Source organism: Vulpes vulpes, chromosome 13, assembly GCF_048418805.1.
Source record: "Vulpes vulpes isolate BD-2025 chromosome 13, VulVul3, whole genome shotgun sequence".
Lineage (NCBI taxonomy): Eukaryota > Metazoa > Chordata > Mammalia > Carnivora > Canidae > Vulpes > Vulpes vulpes.
In genome coordinates this window covers 80,623,271-80,643,366 of record NC_132792.1, presented here as the reverse complement: position 1 = coordinate 80,643,366, position 20,096 = coordinate 80,623,271, and the positions used below count along the sequence as shown (strand labels likewise).

The following is a 20,096-nucleotide window of genomic DNA, read 5'->3' as shown; positions in this document are numbered from 1 at the left end:
CATCCTCCTCCTGTACATGTTAGCGTCTGGAGCTGGCTGGGCCTCAGCAGTAAGTGCCTCCCTGGGTTGAGGCAGGGATTGGAGGCCAGCAATTTGTAGTTATTTAAACTTCAAGAGTGATGCCACCATGAAATTCAAGGAAGGGTGGGAGGGAGTGGTGACATAGGTACGGACTCGGACTCGGACTCGACGTGTCTTGTATGGTTGGGAGGGGGGGAGGGAGAGCCTCAGCTCTGGCCGTTCAGTCCTGCTTACTGGAGAGACACCCGCCCAAGGGAGGGTCTTAAGATCCATGTATAGCTTCTGATTCCCACTTGTGGGTGTTGGAAGTGTCCTTAGGTCAGCGGGCACTCCTGGAACTTGTCTCCTTCTCTCTCTTTGGTCCCTGCTGGCATCTGTGATAACCGCAGAGAAAGAAGAGTCTACAGAATTACCTAGTTAATCTGGAAATGTGCTCTGACTCAGTCCCATGGTCAATTTAGGCCCAAACCAAGTAGCTTAGGAAAGGTCGCTCCATCTTGTTAAGCAAAGTTCATGAGCTCCATGGGAACAATTACTTATTGTCTGGCTTGTAATGGTGATGGCACCCTGGGAATCTGGACCCGGGTGCCTGTTGCTATTTTTCATGTCTCCTTCTGCCGGGGAACACGCAGCATGTGGGCTCCCTGAGGTCTCTAATGCCCGGGGTGGCCGTCGTGGTGGTGGTGAATTGAGCTCATCCAAGTGGCCAAGAGCACATGGGCTTTGGGGGGAGTCCGATGGACCAGCACGTGTGACCACGAGTGAGCTCCTTACCTACGCACTCCCTTCCCCCACCAGATCCAGACAGTCTGGATCTCTAGGGACCCAGCCCACATCTCACTAAATGCCAGGGTAATGACCTGGGCCAGCTCACCTGGTGCACACCCACCCCTGGTGAAGACCAGTCCTGGACTGGCTCAGGTGTCTGCGATGCTTGCGGCCATGCTCTCAGCCCCAGATGAGGGCTCACTCATGAAACCCCTTTTGTCCTTCCAAGAATGAAGTAGTCAGGCAGGGGTTAAGTACAGGGAGACAGCACTGAAAGTCTCTGCAGCAGATCCAGGCTGCTCTCCTGGCCCGACCAGAGGGGCTTCTGCCTCCTGTGTCCTGTCACAGAGGCAGAGCAGGGCCTCCCAGCAGAGGGGCGGGGGCGGGGAGCCAGGTGAGGGCCAGGTTCCGGCTCAGCTTCGGGCTAAGATCTAGCACCTTACGTCTCACTGCCCCCCCCCTTGGGCCTCCTTAGCAGAGCCTGGCCGCAGCCAGGCAGAGCGTCTGCAGCAAACTCGAGCCAGTAGGGCAGTGGAAAGCGAAGAAATGCCAGAGTCGTGCTCAAGTTTGGCTTTTCTTTGCATCTTTATTGTTGCTGTTACTGTATTGAAATACTGCTCTTGCCAGTTTGCTGTGATCGCCCTGCTGCTGTTCACTTTGGTCTGGGCTTGGAACCTGGAGTGGCAACTTCAGAGCAGGTGGGGGAGACCAGCCTGGGGTGGTGGTCCCAGACTTGCCTGTGCATGTGAACCCCTGGGATCTCCCGAATCACCGTGTGCGGGTGGGGGCCCAGCATCAGTATTTTTTTGAACCTCCCCCCAGGTGACTGCAAGCGTGCTGACACATTGAGGAACCCCCGGTGGAATGTGTGGAGGGGTGTGTGTCCCTGCGGGGACTGTCTGGTGGCTTCTCTTGGTGGCCGGGCTGGTTTTCTGTGATCCTGTGTATTCTCTCTCGTAGCGAAGGATTTGACTGTCTTGGCTTAAGGAGCCTCTTCTCAAATAAGATTTTTGCTTGATTGGAGAAACTTGACGAGGTGCATTGACTTTGCACCTTCCTCCTGTCGACTTAGCTGTTGTTAATGACATTGTAAAGGTGACGGCAGGACGGAGTTTCCTCTGGCAGTGGTAGCAGTGTTCTGGAACTCTGTAGTGGTGGTGGTTACGCGGCTGTGTGAACGCACCCCACCTCACTGGTGCTCAGTGTTACGTGTATTTTACCTCAATTTTTAACGGCAGTGACCTGCGCTGGCTTTTTGTAAATGCACACAGATATTTGGATGATCAAGAATGGTGATTCCAGAGAATGTAAGTGGAGAGACTTGGGTTAGGTGCCTGGGATCTACTGTTGACAGACACTTCTTCCCAAAGTACCGCAGAGGTTTCCTAGGTTGGGGGAGGGGCTCCCCTTGATAGTCCAGGAGCCTGTCTTCTCTGAGTCTTTAACTCCCTGAAGAAGCTGGCAGAAGCTGGCCCTTCTCGGTGTTGATTTTTTTTTTTTTCCAACCTTCCCTTTTCCTTGTGGGTTGCAGAAACCAGAGGCAGGAAAGTTCCCTGTGGTTCTTTCCGAGCTTGACCTTTCTGCAGGGGAAGTGAGTGCACTTGTTCCTTCTCTGCCCCACATGCTGTTCCCCTCCTGGGCTCCCCGGCCTGGTTGCCTGCTGCCTGGTCAGTCCAGGGATGAGAAAGCAAGACCCATGCAGGAGCTGTCCTCTGAAGCCTGGGGCCCCTGCCTTCTGGCCCCCCCACCTCCCCTCTTGGTCACCCAGACCCCTCCCCCAGCTCTGCCGGGGCCCCTGGGCTGTGGGACAGCCCCACGGAGGTTTATAGGGCTGCTGAGGGAGGCGGGTGGCTTGCCCGGGAGCCCTCCCTCTGCAGGAGCGTCGTGAAAGGTTACTGTACAGCACGGCCACTGGGAGGTCACCACTGGTCCTACCATCTTCCTCCTCGGTGTTGAATGGCTAACCCAGAGTCTGGCCGGGTGCCTACTGTCACAGAGAGGCTTCCTCTCTGGGCTATTTTCAGCAGAAAGATATTATTAACTGCTGAGGCACGGTTCTCAATTTAGTGGCTAACACACCAAGAAAGCAACATTGACTTTGTCGGCCACGGCTCTACCCAAACACGCTGGGATGCCCCCGCCCCTTCCATGTCTCCCCGTGGGGTGTCCTTGGGGACCTGGGGTGGGGGACTTACGATCTGGGATACTGTCTGCCGATCTGGGATACTGTGACCTGGGATACTGTCTGCCGCACGGAGGTGGAGGCTTTTTATACTCAAGCCGGTTCTTTAAAGAACACGATCGCATTTATACGCTAAGGTGGGGAGATCTCATGCTGGGAATGGGGCGCTGGATGGAGAAAGGAACTTTCTGCGGAGTGGAGGACAGTTGTTTAAAACAGAGTGATAACTTTCACCTTGTAAGAGAACAGGAAATATTGGGATGAGACAGGAAATTGCATCATGCCTTTTATAAGAAGAACTCCAGAAAAAAGTTGTTCGTGAAAGGTAGCAGCTATGAGGACGCCAGCCCTGGCGGGGGAGTGGGGGGAAAGGGGGGGTTGGGGTTGTTTTGTTGGGTTTTCTCCCTCCTCCTTCCCTTCCACTCCCACGAGAACTTTTAGGCCATTTTCTTTAAGAAAGGGGCTGTTTGAGAACTTTATGTTATTTTTATTATTTAAAAAAATATTTGACCAGAAAGGTCACCTTCAGTTGAAATGTTAACTGCAGCCTTATTTCCTGGTTGACTAAAGAATCTTTCATGACTTTTTCGGCGTCCTTCCCCAAATGGTGAGGCCAAGCAGCCCTTGGCTGAAAGTGAATTTTGGTTTGGCTGCGTGAGGTCCTCCACACGGAGCCCCACCCAATGTCATTTGCTCACTTTTAACTTGCAAAAGGGGGGAAAAAAAAACCCTCTTATTATTTTTTTGGTCAGGGGGATGGATAAGAACTTGCTCGTGCCCTCAGTTTTCCACCCCAGCCTTGACTCCCCACCTGCCCATGCCGGGCACCCACGTTAGGAAATGTGGAAAACCCCACCTTTTCCGGTCTTGGAGCCGAGTCCTCCCCCGCCACCCCCAGAAATTCCTTACCTTCTGAGACTATGTTTCTAGGGCGCTTTCATGAGGCGATGAAGGGAAGCAGGCTTCAGGGCTTCCCTGGTACAGCAGTGCTCTGCCCCCGGGCAAGGGGATAGATGGTGTGGCTCACACCCAGAAGCTTCCGCAGAAGGAGGGCTCGCCGCAGCCCCACGCGGCCCGGAGAAGTAGGTGTATATTGTCCTGAGTGTAAAAACACAAGTTTCCATTTACTTTTTATCTCTGGGCTCCTGAGGCCTCTCTTCGATGATGTCACTGTTCTTGGGGACATGGGCCAGTGCCCGGGCCCGTGCTGCCGAGGGCCCCTCGCGGATGGAGACCAGAAAGCCACGTCTGTGTGTGGCTCTCGCTTGCTCCCCCCTCACTCCTGCCCCCCGCCCGCCCTAGCTGTTTTTCCCCTTAGCGTGCATTGTTTTGTTTTCATAACCCAACAAGAGCCCTGGGGTGTGTAAGAGCATTGTTGAACACTCGGAGAGCGGAACTTGTCCAAACAGAGCAGGACGCCAAGCAGAATGCTGTGGGCAGGTGGTGTGCCCACGGAGGTTGCCGGGCCGGCGCCGGGCTTGGAATCACCTCTTTGGGTCTGCCGCAGCTAGGCTAGCGGGGAAGGAGGTGCACCTCGGGGACCTGGGCTGCGGCCTGGGCTTTGCTGGACCCCTGCCTGGAAGCCATGCTCCCCTCCCAGCAGCCTTTCCTTGTTCCGCACCCCCCCCCCCGGGGGGGGGGGCAGGTGCAAAGCTGGGTGGGCCGGCTGCTTGGGGAGAAGCCAGCATAGCATGTGTCTGTCTGGTTCATTGGTTCACAGATGATTTATTGAGCACCTACTGTTTGCCAGGCTCTGCAAGGTGTGGAGCATGCAGATTTGGCCCCCCCTCCCCCCAGGGAAGGACAAATAGGTACATCTGGAGGTGTCACCGGGTCAGCGAGGTAGAGGGCTCTTGTGCAGGCCGTGGCTCTGTGGGGAGTCCAGAAGGAGGGCAGCTTCTCAGGCAGTTTCTCTACAGGCCTGAAGGAGCCAGGGCCCCTGGGCTCGGAGCTGGGCCATGGGGTGAGGTGTTGTCAGACGCGCAGAGGTGTAGGGATGGGCCCCTGGGGTGATTGTCTGAGCACGCAGGGCAGGCAGGGCTTTCCTGTCATCGGCTTCTGCCTCTGCCTCTGCTTTGGTTGTGTGGTCTGTTGCGAGTGGAGATAAAACAAAGCTGTGGATACGCAGAGGTCTGTCTCCCCCAGCTCCACCCCCACCCTTGGCCGCCTTGATTGTTAAGATAATAGCAGTGACATTACGAGGGAGACTCAGAATCCAGGCCCTGGTTGTACCGGGAGCGCAGTACGGAGTGGAGGTGACCCGCCGGAGTGGAGGTGACCCGCCGTGCACTGGCTGTGCTGTGGGACGAGCGCCTAGGCTGGTGGGGGGGGGGGGGGGCGGTGAGGCCATCGCAGACACAGGCGTCTGGAAGGATGCTCTTAGGATGTCTTGGCAGCCACAGGGCAGGTGGGCCACCTTTGAAGCCCTGGATCTTGACTTTCCTTTAGAACCCCAGAGGGCTTGATTCTCACGAAGACCCATTCTTGCTTTTTAACTTCCAGTGTGCTGGACAGGCCCACGTCTGCGGTGCCAGTGAGGTGAGGGAGGCCCCCGGGCCGCTGGGCGGTTTGGGGCGAGGCCATCTAACCAGCAGCGACTGAAATGTGTTCATTTCCACGCTCACCCTGCCCTCTGCACCACCCCCCGTTCGTGGAGGTCACTGATTCAATGTGTCTTCTCGCCCTGCTGCGGTCCCCACCGGCCAGAACCACCAGGGAACTGGCCGGGCATGGGGTTTGATCTGGGCAGAGAGGAGCGAACTCATGCCCGCTGCAGTTCCATCCTGTCAGGCCAGGAGTTTCTGTCGGAAGGCAGCTCGCATCGCTGGCTCCCTGGCCAGGGCCTGTGAGCGCCCCCGGGTTTGTTCGTTTTCACTTTGAACTTGGGATGGTCGCTCAACAGGAACAGAAACCTTACGACGCGGGGCTGTACTGCCCTGTGGACTCTTGCCTCTCCGCGTTTGCCACTGCGGGGGGGAGCGGTGGTCCCTGGCACCCTGTCCCTCTGCTGCCACGGCTCCCAAGCACCTGGTGACCTGGAAGCATCTCCTTCCCTAGGAGGCTAAGTGACCTTGTGGGGTGGGGGCAGGGGAAGGGTCTGGAGAGGGCACGGGAGAGTCCCGGGGCAGCCTCTCAGCCAGCACAGCTTCTCCCCCTCGTTAATCAGTAACCCAGAGCCGAGAGAACTGGGTCTCCCTGCAAGCTGGGTGCCCGGTACAGCCCTTCGAAGTAGATTGGCCCCATGGCCAGCTCCAGCTCAGGGGGATCACAGTTAAAACCCCATGGGGGGGTTGTTTCCTGGAGAAGAAGCCTGGGGTTGGGGGCCTGCCTAGATTCAGAATCATGTCCCTCCCCTCCCCAACTCCTGGGCTCTCTGGGGAGAGGACCTAGAGAATGACCGCCGAGGGGAGCACCCCCTACCAGCTGTCTCTCCCGAGGGGCTAGCCCACTTCTCTTGGGTGAAGGCCGGGCTTTTTGCCTTTCGCCGACCTGCTGGGCCTTACCTGCCCTATAGCTCAGTTTCCTCATCCGCAGAATAAGAGGTTGGACCTGGTCCCACCCCAGACCCCTTGCGGTAATCTTGCAAGGCATCCTGTGACCTGTGCTCTTTGGTTCTTGGATTTGAGGGTGGATAGAAATGAGACCCCCTGTTGCTGAGGTGGTGGGTAGCTGAGGGCCTCTTGCATTCTCGAATAAAAAGATTATAGTTCTTCGCATTTTTGGCTCACAGACTCTCCCAAGAATGAGTGAAAGTCGTGGAATCTTTCCCCATAAAAATACATATGCATACCAAAAATTTGCATACATTTCCAGGGGGCCTTTATCCTTGTGATGGGCGGAAGCCTTCCGGGTGGGTCTCCTATACTGAAGGCCAGTAGGTTCAGGGGAGCACAGGAAAACATGAGGGAGAGGCAGGGCCTTCTCTTTACTGTTTTGTCTCTTTTTCCTTTCTCCCTTTCCACCTCCTTTCTTTTCCCTTCCAACTTCTTTCTGGGCAAAATATGCCCAACATTTCCCATCGGGTCCCATTTTGAGGCAGACAGCTCAGTGGCATAGGTCCATCACGTCGCCACGCAGCCTTCCTACCATCCCTCTCCAGGACCTCTTCGCTTTCCCAAAATGAGACTCTGTCCCCACAAAACCCTAACTGCCCCCCGCAGCCCGGGCGCCTGGCAGCCACCGGTTTCCTTTCCATCTCTGAATTTGGCTGCTTTAGGTAGGTACCGCATAGGATGGTATGTGGTGGAATCATCCCGTATTTGACCTTCTGGGGCTGGCTTATTTCACTCTGCGCAGTGGCCTCACGGTTTATCCGTGTCATAGCCGCACCAGAGTGTCATTTCTTCCTGTGTGTGTGTCTGTCTTTATTCCTTCATCCTTCAGTGGACGCACTTGGGCTGCTTTCACTTTTTAGCTGTTGGTGAACGATGTTGCTGTGACCATGGGTATGTAAATAATCTATTCCAGACTCTTCCTGGATATACATCCAGAAGTGGAATTTCTAGGTCACATGGTATCTCTAGGTTGAGTTTTTGAGGCCGCATCAGAGGGCAGAGCCATCTTGTCTTGTGTGTCTGTGGACTGGTGGCACGGGGCAGCACGGGGTGGGGGACTCAGACTGGCCATCCTACTTGTGGGTTGGAGGGGGAGCCCTGGCGGGGTGGGGTGTGGGGGTGTGGGGGCCGGGGTGCCCTGACTCTCTTACAAGTCCTACAAGCCAGATTGGAACCCAAATTGATGAGGCTCCCAGAGTCCTCTAAAATGTGGGGCACAGAGCAGCTGGCGATTTATGGTAGACTCCAGGGGCCTTCCTATGTAGTCCGGGGTGGGGGAGACTTTATTCTTCCTTCACAGGGAGGGCCCAGGGCGGGCCTGGGGCCTGGGAGGCCCTAGGTACTTTGGGGGTGAAAGGGCTGAGATGGCTGAACAGCAAGTGTGTCAAAGCCAGAGAGATTAGATTACAGAGGTAGACAGAAGTAATGATTAACTTTTCCAGTCTGCACACTGTCTCCAGTCTGTCGTAGTGTTGTTTTTCCCTGAGTACAGTGTGGGCCTGGCCTGGCCAGGCCCTGGTGTAGGGTTGTAAAGAAAGAGAAGGAATGACGGGCTCTGGGAGCGATCAGGGAGGGGGGTGGGGAGCCAGGAGCTGGTCAGAGGAGGCTTTTCCATCAGATCCTGCACTGGAATGTATGGGCCCGGAATGCAGTAAATGTTCAAAATGCCATCCCATCCAACAGTTTTCATAATTGTTATGGAACAAGGGGAGCTGGGGGAGGGGAGGGATGAAAAGGACTTTTGTTTCTCCCTGTGTTTTTCCACGTCTTTGCTGGTTTTCCTACCCTCTAGAAAAGCTGGAGTGGAGCTGGAACTGTGGGGGGTGGGGGTGGGGCGGCAGGGGGGGAAGGCAGGACTGGGCCTGTGTCTGGGTCCTGGAATATTGTCCTGCCAGTCAGGACACTGGAGGTCAGTGTGCACAGGGTGTTATTAGAGCGGGGCCCACAGCCCGCTGCAGAGCCCCCAGACCGGCCCGACCAGACGAGAACTGGTCTTTCTGTACCTCTGGGGGTCGCGTCCTTGACATTTACATCCATTTTTTATTAAGATTCTTACTGAGCTTGAACATGCACTAGCCACATACCCAGAGAGGGTCAACACAGGTGAAAATGAGGGACCTTTGGGTGGCTTAAGAGATTTTTTGTTGAATTTGTGTGTGCATTCCCCCTTGGGAGTCCACATGTGGAATTTGCAGGAGGAGTGGGGGTCGGTGTCTCTCCAGAAGGGAGGTGAGTGGGGAAGTTTCAGGCTAGGTCTTGGACATCTTCCTGTGGTGTGATGGTCCCACCTCTTGTTGGGTCTTCCTGGGAGTGGCTAGGATCCTACCCAGTGGGGCAGATACCACCTTGCAGGTCTGGGTGGGGGCTGTATATGTATGCAGGTGTGTGAACCCCCTTTCTGAAGAGAGTTGCTGAGTTATTTCGGCGGGGGGGCGGGGAGGTAACGGTGGGAACTTCATGATGCGTAATGGAGGGGAAGTGTCTTGAAATTCAAACTTGAAATGATGAGGCTGGGTGCACACCACCAACAGCCAGAGAGGCCCATTTACTGTAAATATTATGAATGGAGTTGGCCGGGCCGGGAGTCCCCACCCTTCCTCTGAGTCCTCTTGGAGCCGGGCAGAGCTGGCCTCCTCAGAAGGCAGGCAGCCGGGTACACGCTATAATTTGCATGGCGGAAGGCTGGGGCACAGGAAGCCGTGTCAGCCCGGCTGGCGAGACAGACGGGAGCTTTTGATTTGTGTGGCTTCCCTCCCCTGCCCGGCACTACCCTCAATTATATTCTCTGCTGGCCAAATACTGCTCTTAGGAGGGACCCCCTGGCGGGGAGCCATAGCCTTGGACGTTTGAAGGGTCTTGGGAGACGGGTGGGGCCCGTTTGGGGAGCAAGGGGGGTCCACTGTAGCTTTAGTAACTGATTACTCATCATAATTTGTCTGTAAGGCACAGTCACGAATCAGTCTTCTAGACCAGCAGGATCTGCCAAATCGGTAAGCTCGAGAGAGCTCGCGGGAGGCAGGGCGGCAGGGCGGTGATGGGTGAGAAGCTTGAGGGCGCCAGGCCTGGGTGGACTCTGGAAGCATGTGGTGATGAGCAGACCGGCGCCTGGGGAATCCACCTTCTCCCCAGGGCTGGGAACGACGGGACAAAAAGAACACGGTTTTGGAACTCCCAAAGTTTAAAAAAGAAATCAATTGGTCTGTAGGTGGGTGCAGCAAAATCTGACTCAAATCTCTTTTCCCCTCTGGGTTTTTTTTTTTTTTTTTTTTGCCTTATTGTTGCAAATCAAATGCAAAAATGTGCCCTGGCTCCCCAGAGCGATTTTCTTATTCTCCGGGAGGCAGTAAAAACAAATGGAACGAGTGTTAATACTGATTGGGCACTTCTGTGAATCCCAGAGGGTAACCTGAGAGTGTAGAGCTCAAAGGGCACCTGTGGTGCCCCGGCCTCCTTCCTATTAGTTAGGGACAGGTCACACAGAGCCCCCAGGAGGGCAGGCCACTTGGCCAAGATAGTCCAGTGGCTTGCTGGCAAAGAAACCAGTTCATTCCCCACTAGGCGCAGGGGATCTGGACCCCATGCTTAGCCCTAACGTAGGCATCACATTTCCAAAGCGTGTTCTGAAGGACACTGATTTTTTTCACCCTCTAGTATTCGGAGAGGGCCAGTAGCCTGAGGTCTGAGCTGGCTGCCCCCTGTGGCTCACACCGGCCTGTGTTCTGGCCTTGGGTTCCAGCTCTGGCTAGCACTCTGTGCCCCTTTCCACTTCCTTAGCATGAAGACAGTAGTAGGATGCCACCTCACGGGGTTGTCAGGATGAACCCCTTCCACCTGGGCCTGTTACATAGTGAACGCTTCTTAGGTTTGGGCATGGGCCAGACTGTTCTCTTCCCTGTGGGGTTGGGGGGCACAGGGGGTGGGGTAGCATTTTCTAAGCAGCCAGAGAACCTAAGACAAGATGTCTGAGAGATGAGACCAGCATGTGCAGGCACAAGCCAGGTCCTGGCCCCTGGCCACTTTGGGTCAGGTTGTCCTAAGAGCCCTAGGCTGGCAGTGGGAGCTCTGTTTTAGGGAAGAGCCTAAGCCCCCACCAAGGCACCATGGAGTTTGGCCTGCATGGGGTGTCTGGCTCCATAGCTGGGGGGCAGTGGGTATTGCACAACACCAGAGTTCCCTGGGGGTGGGTCTGGGGGGAGCTCGGCTGGTTGGGCCACGGGGACCGGAGCAAGTGTCCTGGCCTTTGAAGCAGGCCCTTTGTACGCCCCAGTCCGGCCACCTCCCTGGAGGTGATGTTGTCGCAGAGCCCTGAAAACAACCCCACTTTCTCAGTCCTGCCTTGGGCCAGCCGGAATCCACCACCTCCTGTCCTCGGTGGAGGCACTTGGGGGAATGCTGATGGGGGTTGTCTGAGTGCGTGCGGGGTAAACCGGAAAGGTCTCGGGTTTGTTTGTTTTTTTTTTAATAAATTAATTTTTATTGGTGTTCAATTTACCAACATACAGAATAACACCCAGTGCTCATCCCGTCAAGTGTCCCCCTCAGTCCCCGTCACCCATTTACCCCCACCCCCCGCCCTCCTCCCCTCGGGTTTGTTTCAACCCTGCCGCCGGGTAACTGTCTCCAAACCCCAGGGTCGCCCGGGCTGCCCTCCGGGGGAATCGAGGGGACCTTGGCAGAATCTTTGGTGCTGCCTGGTGAGGTTGTAGATAAGGACTCACCCCAGACCGCGAATCGAGCCCAGACCCCTGAGCTGGTTTTGAGGTGTCTATTCTAGTGCTGGGTCATTGGCGTCCCAGACCAGGGGCGCGCGGGCTCCCCCGGGACTGGGGCTGAGAGCCGACGGGACAGATGGGCACTGGGTCGCCCTGTTATCTCTGTCCTTGTCCCAGGAGTGGGCCGGCGGCTGCCCGAGCAACCAGTTTCCTGAGCTGGGTGGGGAACAGGGCTGACGGGAGCTGTTAACCTTTGAGATGTCTGAGGTGGGGGGAGGATGAGGCAACCGCTGGTGGCGCCTGAGTCCTGCAGAGGGAGGACCCTGGACCCGCGGCGGGCGAGGCGGGGCCGGGCCGTGTTTGCGTTCTGGGGTTGCCCGGCTTAACTTCTGCGTCTCCCACTCACTGATGCCCTTTGCTTGCCCTCACCCACCCACCTGCCTGCGGGCAGCCGGCCCTGCCTCGCGTCCCCGTGCCCTGCGTCCAGGTGTGGGGTCAACGGGTGTGTGTGTGTGTGTGCAGGCCGATCCCATTGGCAGATTCCAGTGGAGACCCAGTGCCTCACAGAGGTCGGGATGGGTCAGAGCCCGCTTTGCACCCCTTTTACTCCCAGCCCTGGGGCACTTCTAACGCAGAGGCCCCAGCCCTGGGGCTGCCCGAAGTGGCCTGCTCCCCACTGTGTTCCCATCCCCAGAGGCCAGGAGCGCGGGGATCCCTCTTTGGCCTTGCTCCCTTGCACGCCCTGTCCTCACAGTCCCCCTGGGTGCTTTGGCAGCAGGTCAGCCTCTCTGGCCCCCGTGATTGGCTCCGTAAGCTGGAGACCAGAAGTGGTATGACTGAGGCACTGAGCTGGGTCTCTCCTTGAGCTTCCTGCCGTTTTTCTCTTCATGCCCCCAGCACCTTCAAGTGAAAACGTAAAATCCCGAGGGCTGGTCACCCGGTGCCATTGAGAACCCTGGGCCACGAGAGTCCTTCATGAGCCTCCCGTCCTCTAAAAGGGTCAGGTCTGTTCATTCATGACCAGAGTAATTAAATAACTCTTTGTAAGAGGCAGGGAGCTCCTTGTTAAGTGGTCTTCCCTCGTGCAAGTGCAAACACAAGCAAAATCCGTTCCCTCTCGACACCCACCCCCCTTCCTTTTAAAGGGGAGGTTTTTATGCTTTAAGGGAAATGAGGAATGGGGGGGGGGGGAACAACCTTTAAAGGAATTTTAGGCAGATTCAACATTTTTCTGGGGTTGCTCCAAAAATTCCCTCAACTGTAATAAAAAAGAAAAAGTTGTGAGCAGGCATCTGATTAGTTGGCTTTTTACAACACAGCTTTTCTTTTGGATGCTTTAAAATGCACAAATACAGTTTTAAAACAAGCCCCTGTATAGTTTTCTGAGGAGGGAGAGAAGTTGCTGAAAATACCGGAAAAGGTTGTAAAGCTGGGGAGAGTTAACAAGGGCCTGTGAGTCTTGCCTTTGGAGGTTCTGTATCAGCAACCGGGAGGAGAAGCCAACGTCAGGCTCCTGAGACGCTTCCTTAGTCCTTGGAGGGAAGGAGACTTCTGGGCAGGAGCCTCTCAGCCCCTCAGCTCCTCGCCCCAGGCCAGGGAAACCCCCTGAGGAGCACAGCATGGACCTTTGTGGGGAGACGCCTGTGAGCTGTGGCCCAGTTCAGGGAACTATGCTTCTCTGAAGGTGATGCTGAGTGTTTCCCAGAAATGAGCCCAAATGGTGGGAAATTTGGGGGTGAGGCCCTGAGCCGGCCACATAGCAGCTGTCCCGGGCCCCCAGAAGTGTGGTGCGCAGAGGAGGCCCCCGCTGGTGCCATGGTTTTGCCCGGGAGCATGTTTTTGTGGCATAGATAGTCCAGGAGCAGTGAGGAGGAAGGGGTAGCGGGCGCTGGGGCGCGGCCGGGGCGCGGGGGTGATGTGGGGGTGACAGCAGACAGGCCTGCAGGAGGAGGGAGCCTGTCAGGGTCCTGCGGCGGCAGCTCGTCTCCCCATGGCCTTATGGGGGTCTCTGTTGCACACGGGGACACCCAGTACACCGCTGTTTATCTGGGCTGGGCCATTAAGCTCAACAGAAAAAGGCTTTTTCCAGGGATGTCTGGCAGGCTGCACAGATGAAAGAGAACCGCCAAGAACACTCCCCCTCCCCCCCAGGGCTCAGGCCAGTCCTTCAACCTCAGGTCCAGCCCCCCAGCTCCCGCCCCGCTCCCCCTGCACCCTGTCCCCCTCCCCTTCTCTTCCTGGGGCCTGCGGGGGGGGGGGGGGGGCAGGTTTCAGGGGGACCGTGCTCCTGGTGAAGCTCCACCGAGGGTCTCCCGAACCTCCTGCCCCACGACTCCCCCAGTCCTCTTTCCAGACCAGCTTTGTTGCCCTGTGTGGGGATCATGAGCCAGAGCTTCTTACGTTTCAAAACACCCTCCTCCCCAAAACAGCAGGGCCGTCCTCCAGGCCCTCCAGAAGAGGGCTTTCTCCGTTCAAGCAAACTCGCCAGAGTATTATTTACATGGATATTATGGGTCTTTGGTGTAGCCTTCAGAGCTGAACTCCCTCGACAAGAGTTCAAAGATTGCCAGCACTCACGAGTTTATTAGCAGTTGATGGATACTTTGCAGAAACAAGTTAATGCCTGATGAGTCACCTCTGCTTGGAGCCCATGTCCTTCTCTTGTTTTTCCATATGTTCCAGAGTACGCACGCAAACACACACATGCTCACATAACACACACGTGTGTTCACGCTCGTTGGACACACTTGTGCTTTATAGAGACCCATGTGTTTTGGGGGTGACGGGCCAGGGTTCCGGGGTGGATTTTCAGAGGGAGGGGATGGAGGGAGAGCAGTGAGCCCTGGGCTTCCCCGTTTGGGTGGCTGTCCGTCCCGGTAGGCCTTTGAGAAGGCTGGTGGCATCTGCCTCTGTGGTCACAGTGCATGCTTGTACTTACAGAACAGACTTTACAGAACACCTACGGAGGTGCGAGGCTGGCTGCTGCTCCCCTCCGCCAAAAAAAAAAAAAAAAAAAAAAAAAAGGAGCTGCCTGGTTCCCAGGTCCTAACATGCCTGTAAAGGTTGGAAGCAGTTGTGTGCTGAGCTCTACCCAGCCTCCTGGCTCTACCCAGCCTCCTGGGGCAGCAGAACATGGGTCCCTGAGGCCGCCTGCACCCCCCTGCTGCCAGGCTATACGGTGGAGCCACCAGCATCCACCCTCTGTTCAAAATCAGAGGCCAAACAAACCAAAAAAACCCCACTCTCTCTCGCGGCCAACCCCCACCTTTGGGCCCCGAACCCCCAGTGAGTGAGAAGCTAGGGCTGCAGGGGAAGGCAGGAGGCCTCTGCGCCTGCCTTTCCCCATTTTTGTTAACAAATACAAGACTTCCGGTCCCCACCCTGCCACCACAAACCACAGCGTTCCTGCAGCCTGGCCCGGCTGGGGAGATTTATGGTTCCCAGTCTGAGGCCTGCCCTGCTGGCTCCAGCTTAAGGAGGAGTTGGAATGCCAGCCACTGGGGCTCCCTCTACCTCTGTATCTCCCCCCCCCCCCCGCTTAAAGCTCCCAGCGCCTGTTTAGGAAAGTCTCCTTCCCAGAATCACCCCAGCCTGCTGGCTGCCTGTGGGGAGAACCGAGTCTAGGGAGACTGGGAGGGGCCCCCGGTGTGGGGGGGGATGTGGAGCAGGGCAAGGTGTCTCCTGGTTCTGGGTGGGGGGAGGGGAGGGGAGGTACAGGCAGGGAAGGTCAGCCCCTTTCAGACACATAATCTGTCTGGGCTGGAGGAAGCTTCGTCAAAGTAGTCTGGTTTAACACCAGTCTGCGTGCTGTGATTTGGCGTTTCCAGTGAATTCACCCTTTGTGTCCAAGGCTGCTGCTCACAGACACACTGAGAGCTGATTTTCTTCTATTAGAAAGATAGATGCTTTTGCCCCAAACCACCTGCACTTTCATTTTTACCAGATAGCGCTCCTTCACGGGCGAGGTGCTCATCTGAGAAGTTGGGGACGCATGCAGAGACTGCCCCGTAGGTGGCCCTGGAGACTTGGGTTCCGAGTCTGGCTGTGTCTGTCATCTGTGGGGACCTGCCCAACGGGCTTTCTGGGCCCTGGTTTTCTCCTGAGGACAAGGACCAGGGACAAGAGCAGCGAGCCTTTCCCGTTCCATTGACTTTTGAAGTCCGTGACTCTAGGCCATCTGGAAGGCCTTCTCTTGTCCCGGAACCAGGGCCAGTGAAGCTAGACTGAAGTTCCCTGGCTTCTGAGTTCTACAGGGATGGGCTTCCTTTGGCCCCACAGGCAAACGTGCTGGCTTCCTGGGTCCCTGACCCGATGAAGGCGGGGAGTGGAGGGAGGTGGAGCCCCCAGTGAGCCCTGTGTTGAAGCGCGGGCTCTTCCGTCACTGGGCCCCGGTACCAGGACTGCAGGGCTGGCAGCCCCACCACCCCCTCCCCTCAGGAGAGCCCGGGTGGTGTGGGGCTACGTGTGGGTGTCCCCGTGCCTTGCTGGGTGGAGGAAGTGTCCCCCCAGCCGGTGCTGCCATCACCACCAACCGTGTCCACCATCTTGTCTTACAGATTCCCAACTTCTTCTGGAGCCTGGGGATCGGTCACACTGGTGCGTGGTGGCATACTGGGAGGAGAAGACGAGAGTGGGGAGGCTCTACTGCGTCCAGGAGCCCTCCCTGGATATCTTCTATGATCTACCTCAGGGGAATGGCTTTTGCCTCGGACAGCTCAACTCGGACAACAAGAGTCAGCTGGTGCAAAAGGTGCGGAGCAAGATCGGCTGCGGCATCCAGCTGACGCGGGAGGTGGACGGCGTGTGGGTCTACAACCGCAGCAGTTACCCCATCTTCATCAAGTCGGCCACACTGGACAACCCGGACTCCAGGACGCTGTTGGTGCACAAAGTGTTCCCCGGTTTCTCCATCAAGGCTTTTGACTACGAGAAGGCGTACAGCCTGCGGCGGCCCAACGACCACGAGTTCACGCAGCAGCCGTGGACTGGCTTCACCGTGCAGATCAGCTTCGTGAAGGGCTGGGGCCAGTGCTACACGCGCCAGTTCATCAGCAGCTGCCCGTGCTGGCTGGAGGTCATCTTCAACAGCCGGTAGCCGTGGGCACAGCCGGCCCGGCCCAAACTACTTTGCTGCTAATACTTCCTCCCGAGTGCTTGCTTTTCATGCAAACTCTTTGGTCGGTCAGTGTGTTGTTTTTATGCCCGCCCCCCCCCCCTTGTCGTTCCTGTTTATGTTCGTGTTTTGTTCTTTGAGAAATAGCTTATGAAAAGAATTGTCCGTGAGGGAGGCTTGGCCGGGGGGGGGGGGGGGGGGGGGGGGCTTGGCTGGCAGGACACCCCGGGAAGAAAAGGGGAAGCAGCCATCCGCACCACCACACACAGCATCAGAACGGGCAGCACCACCACTCACTTTGGGGAGCGGGGGATCCCTGGATTCCTGTGTCTGGGCGAGTATGCATGTGTCGGGTGTCTCCTTCAGGTGTCTGTGCCAGTAGCTTGTGGTCCCCCATGCTGTGTCCCTCCCTCCCACCTCTGGACAGGCTCAGGGGGACAGAGGCAGGACCCGGGTAAGCTGGCGGCTGAGGTTCCAGACGAGCCAGAAGCCGGGCTCCGTCCCCCACTCTCCAGGGAATCCGCGCTTCTCCTCTTCTAGGACATGGGTCTGTCTGCGGGCTTCTTAGAAGCAGCCCCACAAGAGGCTGAACCAGAACCAGTTGTTTCCTCCTTGTCCGACTCCCCTCCAGCCGCCCTCCTGTCCTTGTTGCGTCTCTCCTTTTTGGCCATCTGTTCCTGGGTATATCTGAGATGGGCTTCCTGAGGGCTGCCCGGCCGCCCCCCCGCACTGGTGCCCACCCAGGGTCCTCTGCAGCCCCTCAGCCTCTCCCCTGCCCCTGGTCACATCAGATCTCCCCCCCACCCCCCGCCCTGCCCCCGAAAACCAGCTCAGCATTTTCCTCCCCTCTGCCGCCCACGTGTTGAGCTCTGCTGTTAGACCAGCCAGGGGAGCAGCCCTGGGAGGGGAGACTTCTCAGCAGCACCCCCTTCCCACCAAGAAGGATTCGGTCCATCATAACCCAAGGTACCGCCCTGGGCTGACACCTAACTCTTTCATTTCTCCTACAACTCATACACTCGTATGATACGTTGACACTGCTCTTAGCTCAATGAGCATGTTTAGACTTTAACATAAGCTATTTTTCTAACTACAAAGGTTTAAATGAACAAGAGAAGCATTCTCATTGGAAATTTAGCATTGTAGTGCTTTGAGAGAGAAAGGACTCCTGGAAAAAAAAAAACCCTGAGATTTATTAAAGAAAAAAATGTATTTTATGTTATATATAAATATATTATTACTTGTAAATATAAAGACGTTTTATAAGCATCATTATTTATGTATTGTGCAATGTGTATAAACAAGAAAAATAAAGAAAAGATGCACTTTGCTTTAATATAAATGCAAATAACAAATGCCAAATTAAAAAAGATAAACACGAGATTGGTGTTTTTTTCTATGGGTGTTATCACCTGGCTGAATGTTTTTCTAAAGGAGTTTATGTTCCATTAAACAATTTTTAAAATGTATCCTTGATTCCATGTCCTTCTGCTGGGAGGGGAGTCGGGAGGGGCGCATGGGAACCCAGGACAGTGGGGTGGGTCTCCTCTCTTGGGGAAGAAGGGGAGGGGCCACAGAGTTGACACCCAGCGCAGCCTGCTGTCCCAGCCTCTGTTCTATAGCCACAGGGCCACCTTCTGTTAGCACCAGTGACTCTAGGGTGCAGCTGGCAGGTGTCCTTAATTTGTTGACCTCAGGGACCCCTGACAAATAGGGTGGTTTTCTTATTCATGAGAGAGACACAGGCAGAGGGAGAAGAAGGCTCCATGCAGGGAGCCTGTTGCAGGATGTGATCCCAGGGCCCCAGGATCACAACCTGGACTAAAAGGAGACGCTCAATCACTGAGCCACCAGGTGCCCCAAGCAGGTAATCCTTCACCTCTCAGGGTTGGGAGGGAATGCTATCTCAGCTGATTGGGAAGGAGGTTGCACTGGGATATGGGGCAGGAGTGGGGTTATTGTGATCCCAGGAACCTGGGTCCATCCAGTTAAATCCTGAACCCCACTGCGCCTTTCACAGAGGGAGTCCCTGCCACCCTGCCACCCTGGATTTTGAAACCGCTTCCCCGAAGGCTGACGACCTGGAGGGAAGGTTGCTGGGGGTTGGGTGTTGGTGGCGGGCAGAGGGACCAGGCGGGTCCAGAAGGTGGAGCAGGCCTCTGGGAACAGTCCAGGTCCTACTCTATGACCTCTCCCCATTCCGCCCGAGCTCTTCGTGACCAGTCCCTGTCTGCTGGTGAATCCCTCCCAGCCCTGCCCCCTGGGATTTCTGCTTGATCTGAACTAGGTTTTGGATCCAAGGCCTTTGGCGGAAGCAGTGGGCACCAAACAGGGTTGTGTGGGTGTCTGTGTTGGGGTCTTGAACCCAAGATACAGGGAGGAGGTCTCAGGTGGGGATTAAGATTTTGTACATCACAGGGGTGCCTGCGGGGCTCAGTCGGTGAAGCCTCTGCCTTCTGTTCAGGTTATGATCTCAGGGTCCTGGGATCCAGCCCTGCTCAACCACGAATGGGTTTCTCCCTCTGCCCCAGTGGAGGGGAGGGAAGGTGCCCCCACTGGGAGAAAGCTTTCCTGCTGCCTGGATCTTCTCCTGTGTCTCAGCTCACCTTCCAGCCTTGGGGTGTCTTGCTGGGTTCTGCACTCTCACTGGGCAGCCGCGTCACTGTCTCCACGCCTTGTGGATATCCCTGTGCTCGTGCTCCCTCTGTCTCTCAAATATTAAAAAAAGATTCTGTATATCACAAACCGGTACAATTTCAAAAAACCTTTCTGGAGGGTCAAAGTAGGATTATCAATATTTTATTTTGCCAAGTAATGACACAAAGCCATGCGGCCTCCTGGCACTGCCATCTCAGTCAAAAGGGTTACAACAGAGTTGCGTAGTGAGAAATATTAGTACGTGTTCATTTATGTGGGAGCGTTAGTGCCAAATGGTCTGGGTCAGCCTTATTCACATGAGGTGATGGGGAGCTCACTACCCATCAGAGCAGCTTTTTGCTTTTTATCAGTTGAAGTGAAACCCGCCTCCATTCTAGTTCTGCAACCCAGAATAAGTGTAAAATCCCATGTCTGGAAAACACCCAAGGAGGGTTTTAATTAACTCCAGGGTGGTAGTGGTGGAGGGGGGGTGGGTGGGGGTGGGAGGTGTTACATTAGGGAGCCGGCAAAGCCATTTTAGTTTGCTCCAACCTGCATTGGCCTGCAGGAAACACTTTAATAATAATAGTAACTGCTACTTACTGGATGCGTAACCGGGTGCCAGGCACTATGCTAAGCTAAGCGTCTGAGGGAGTTACTTAATCCTCACAAGGACCCTCTGCACACGTGTGGGGCTTTGAGAAGTTAAAAGTCTTGCCCACCGTCACTCAGGGAGGAAGCCCTAAGAGAGACCAGGATCTGACTCCAGCGCTGAGTGGTCTTTGTCATTGGTCCCTACGGGGATGTTGATTTGATGGGATCCTGCGTGGTGATTGCCCTGGAACTCAAAATTGGGAAGGTGGGCTACCCCACTGGCACCCGGTCCCGCTGTTGGGCAGGGCCTCCGATTCCGGAAGCAGGAAGCTGCCCCTCTGTTCCAGCCCCAGGAGGCTGGAATTGGGGTGGGGGCACATGGCCCCCGGTGGTATGGCTGGCTGTAGGTGGGAAGGGAAGGAGGTACGTTTGGGGGAAGCCAGGGGGTTTGCTAGTAGCTGACACTCCTCCCCTGGCTGCAGGTGAGTATGGCCAGGACCCAGGACCAGTGGAGG

The 20,096-nt window shown here is 56.0% G+C and overlaps 1 protein-coding gene across 2 annotated transcripts in view; it reads left to right on the top strand.

Moving 5' to 3' along the window:
- The window catches only part of SMAD7 (SMAD family member 7), a 29,795-nt gene extending 11,976 nt beyond the window's left edge, over window positions 1-17,819 (top strand). For both annotated transcript variants that reach the window (XM_026006033.2, XM_026006034.2), the window contains exon 4: window positions 15,794-17,819. In XM_026006033.2, the coding sequence (XP_025861818.1) occupies window positions 15,794-16,332 (539 nt within the window). In that variant the 3' untranslated portion in view covers window positions 16,333-17,819. The remainder of the gene's footprint in view (window positions 1-15,793) is intronic.
- The last annotated feature ends 2,277 nt before the right edge of the window (window positions 17,820-20,096 follow it).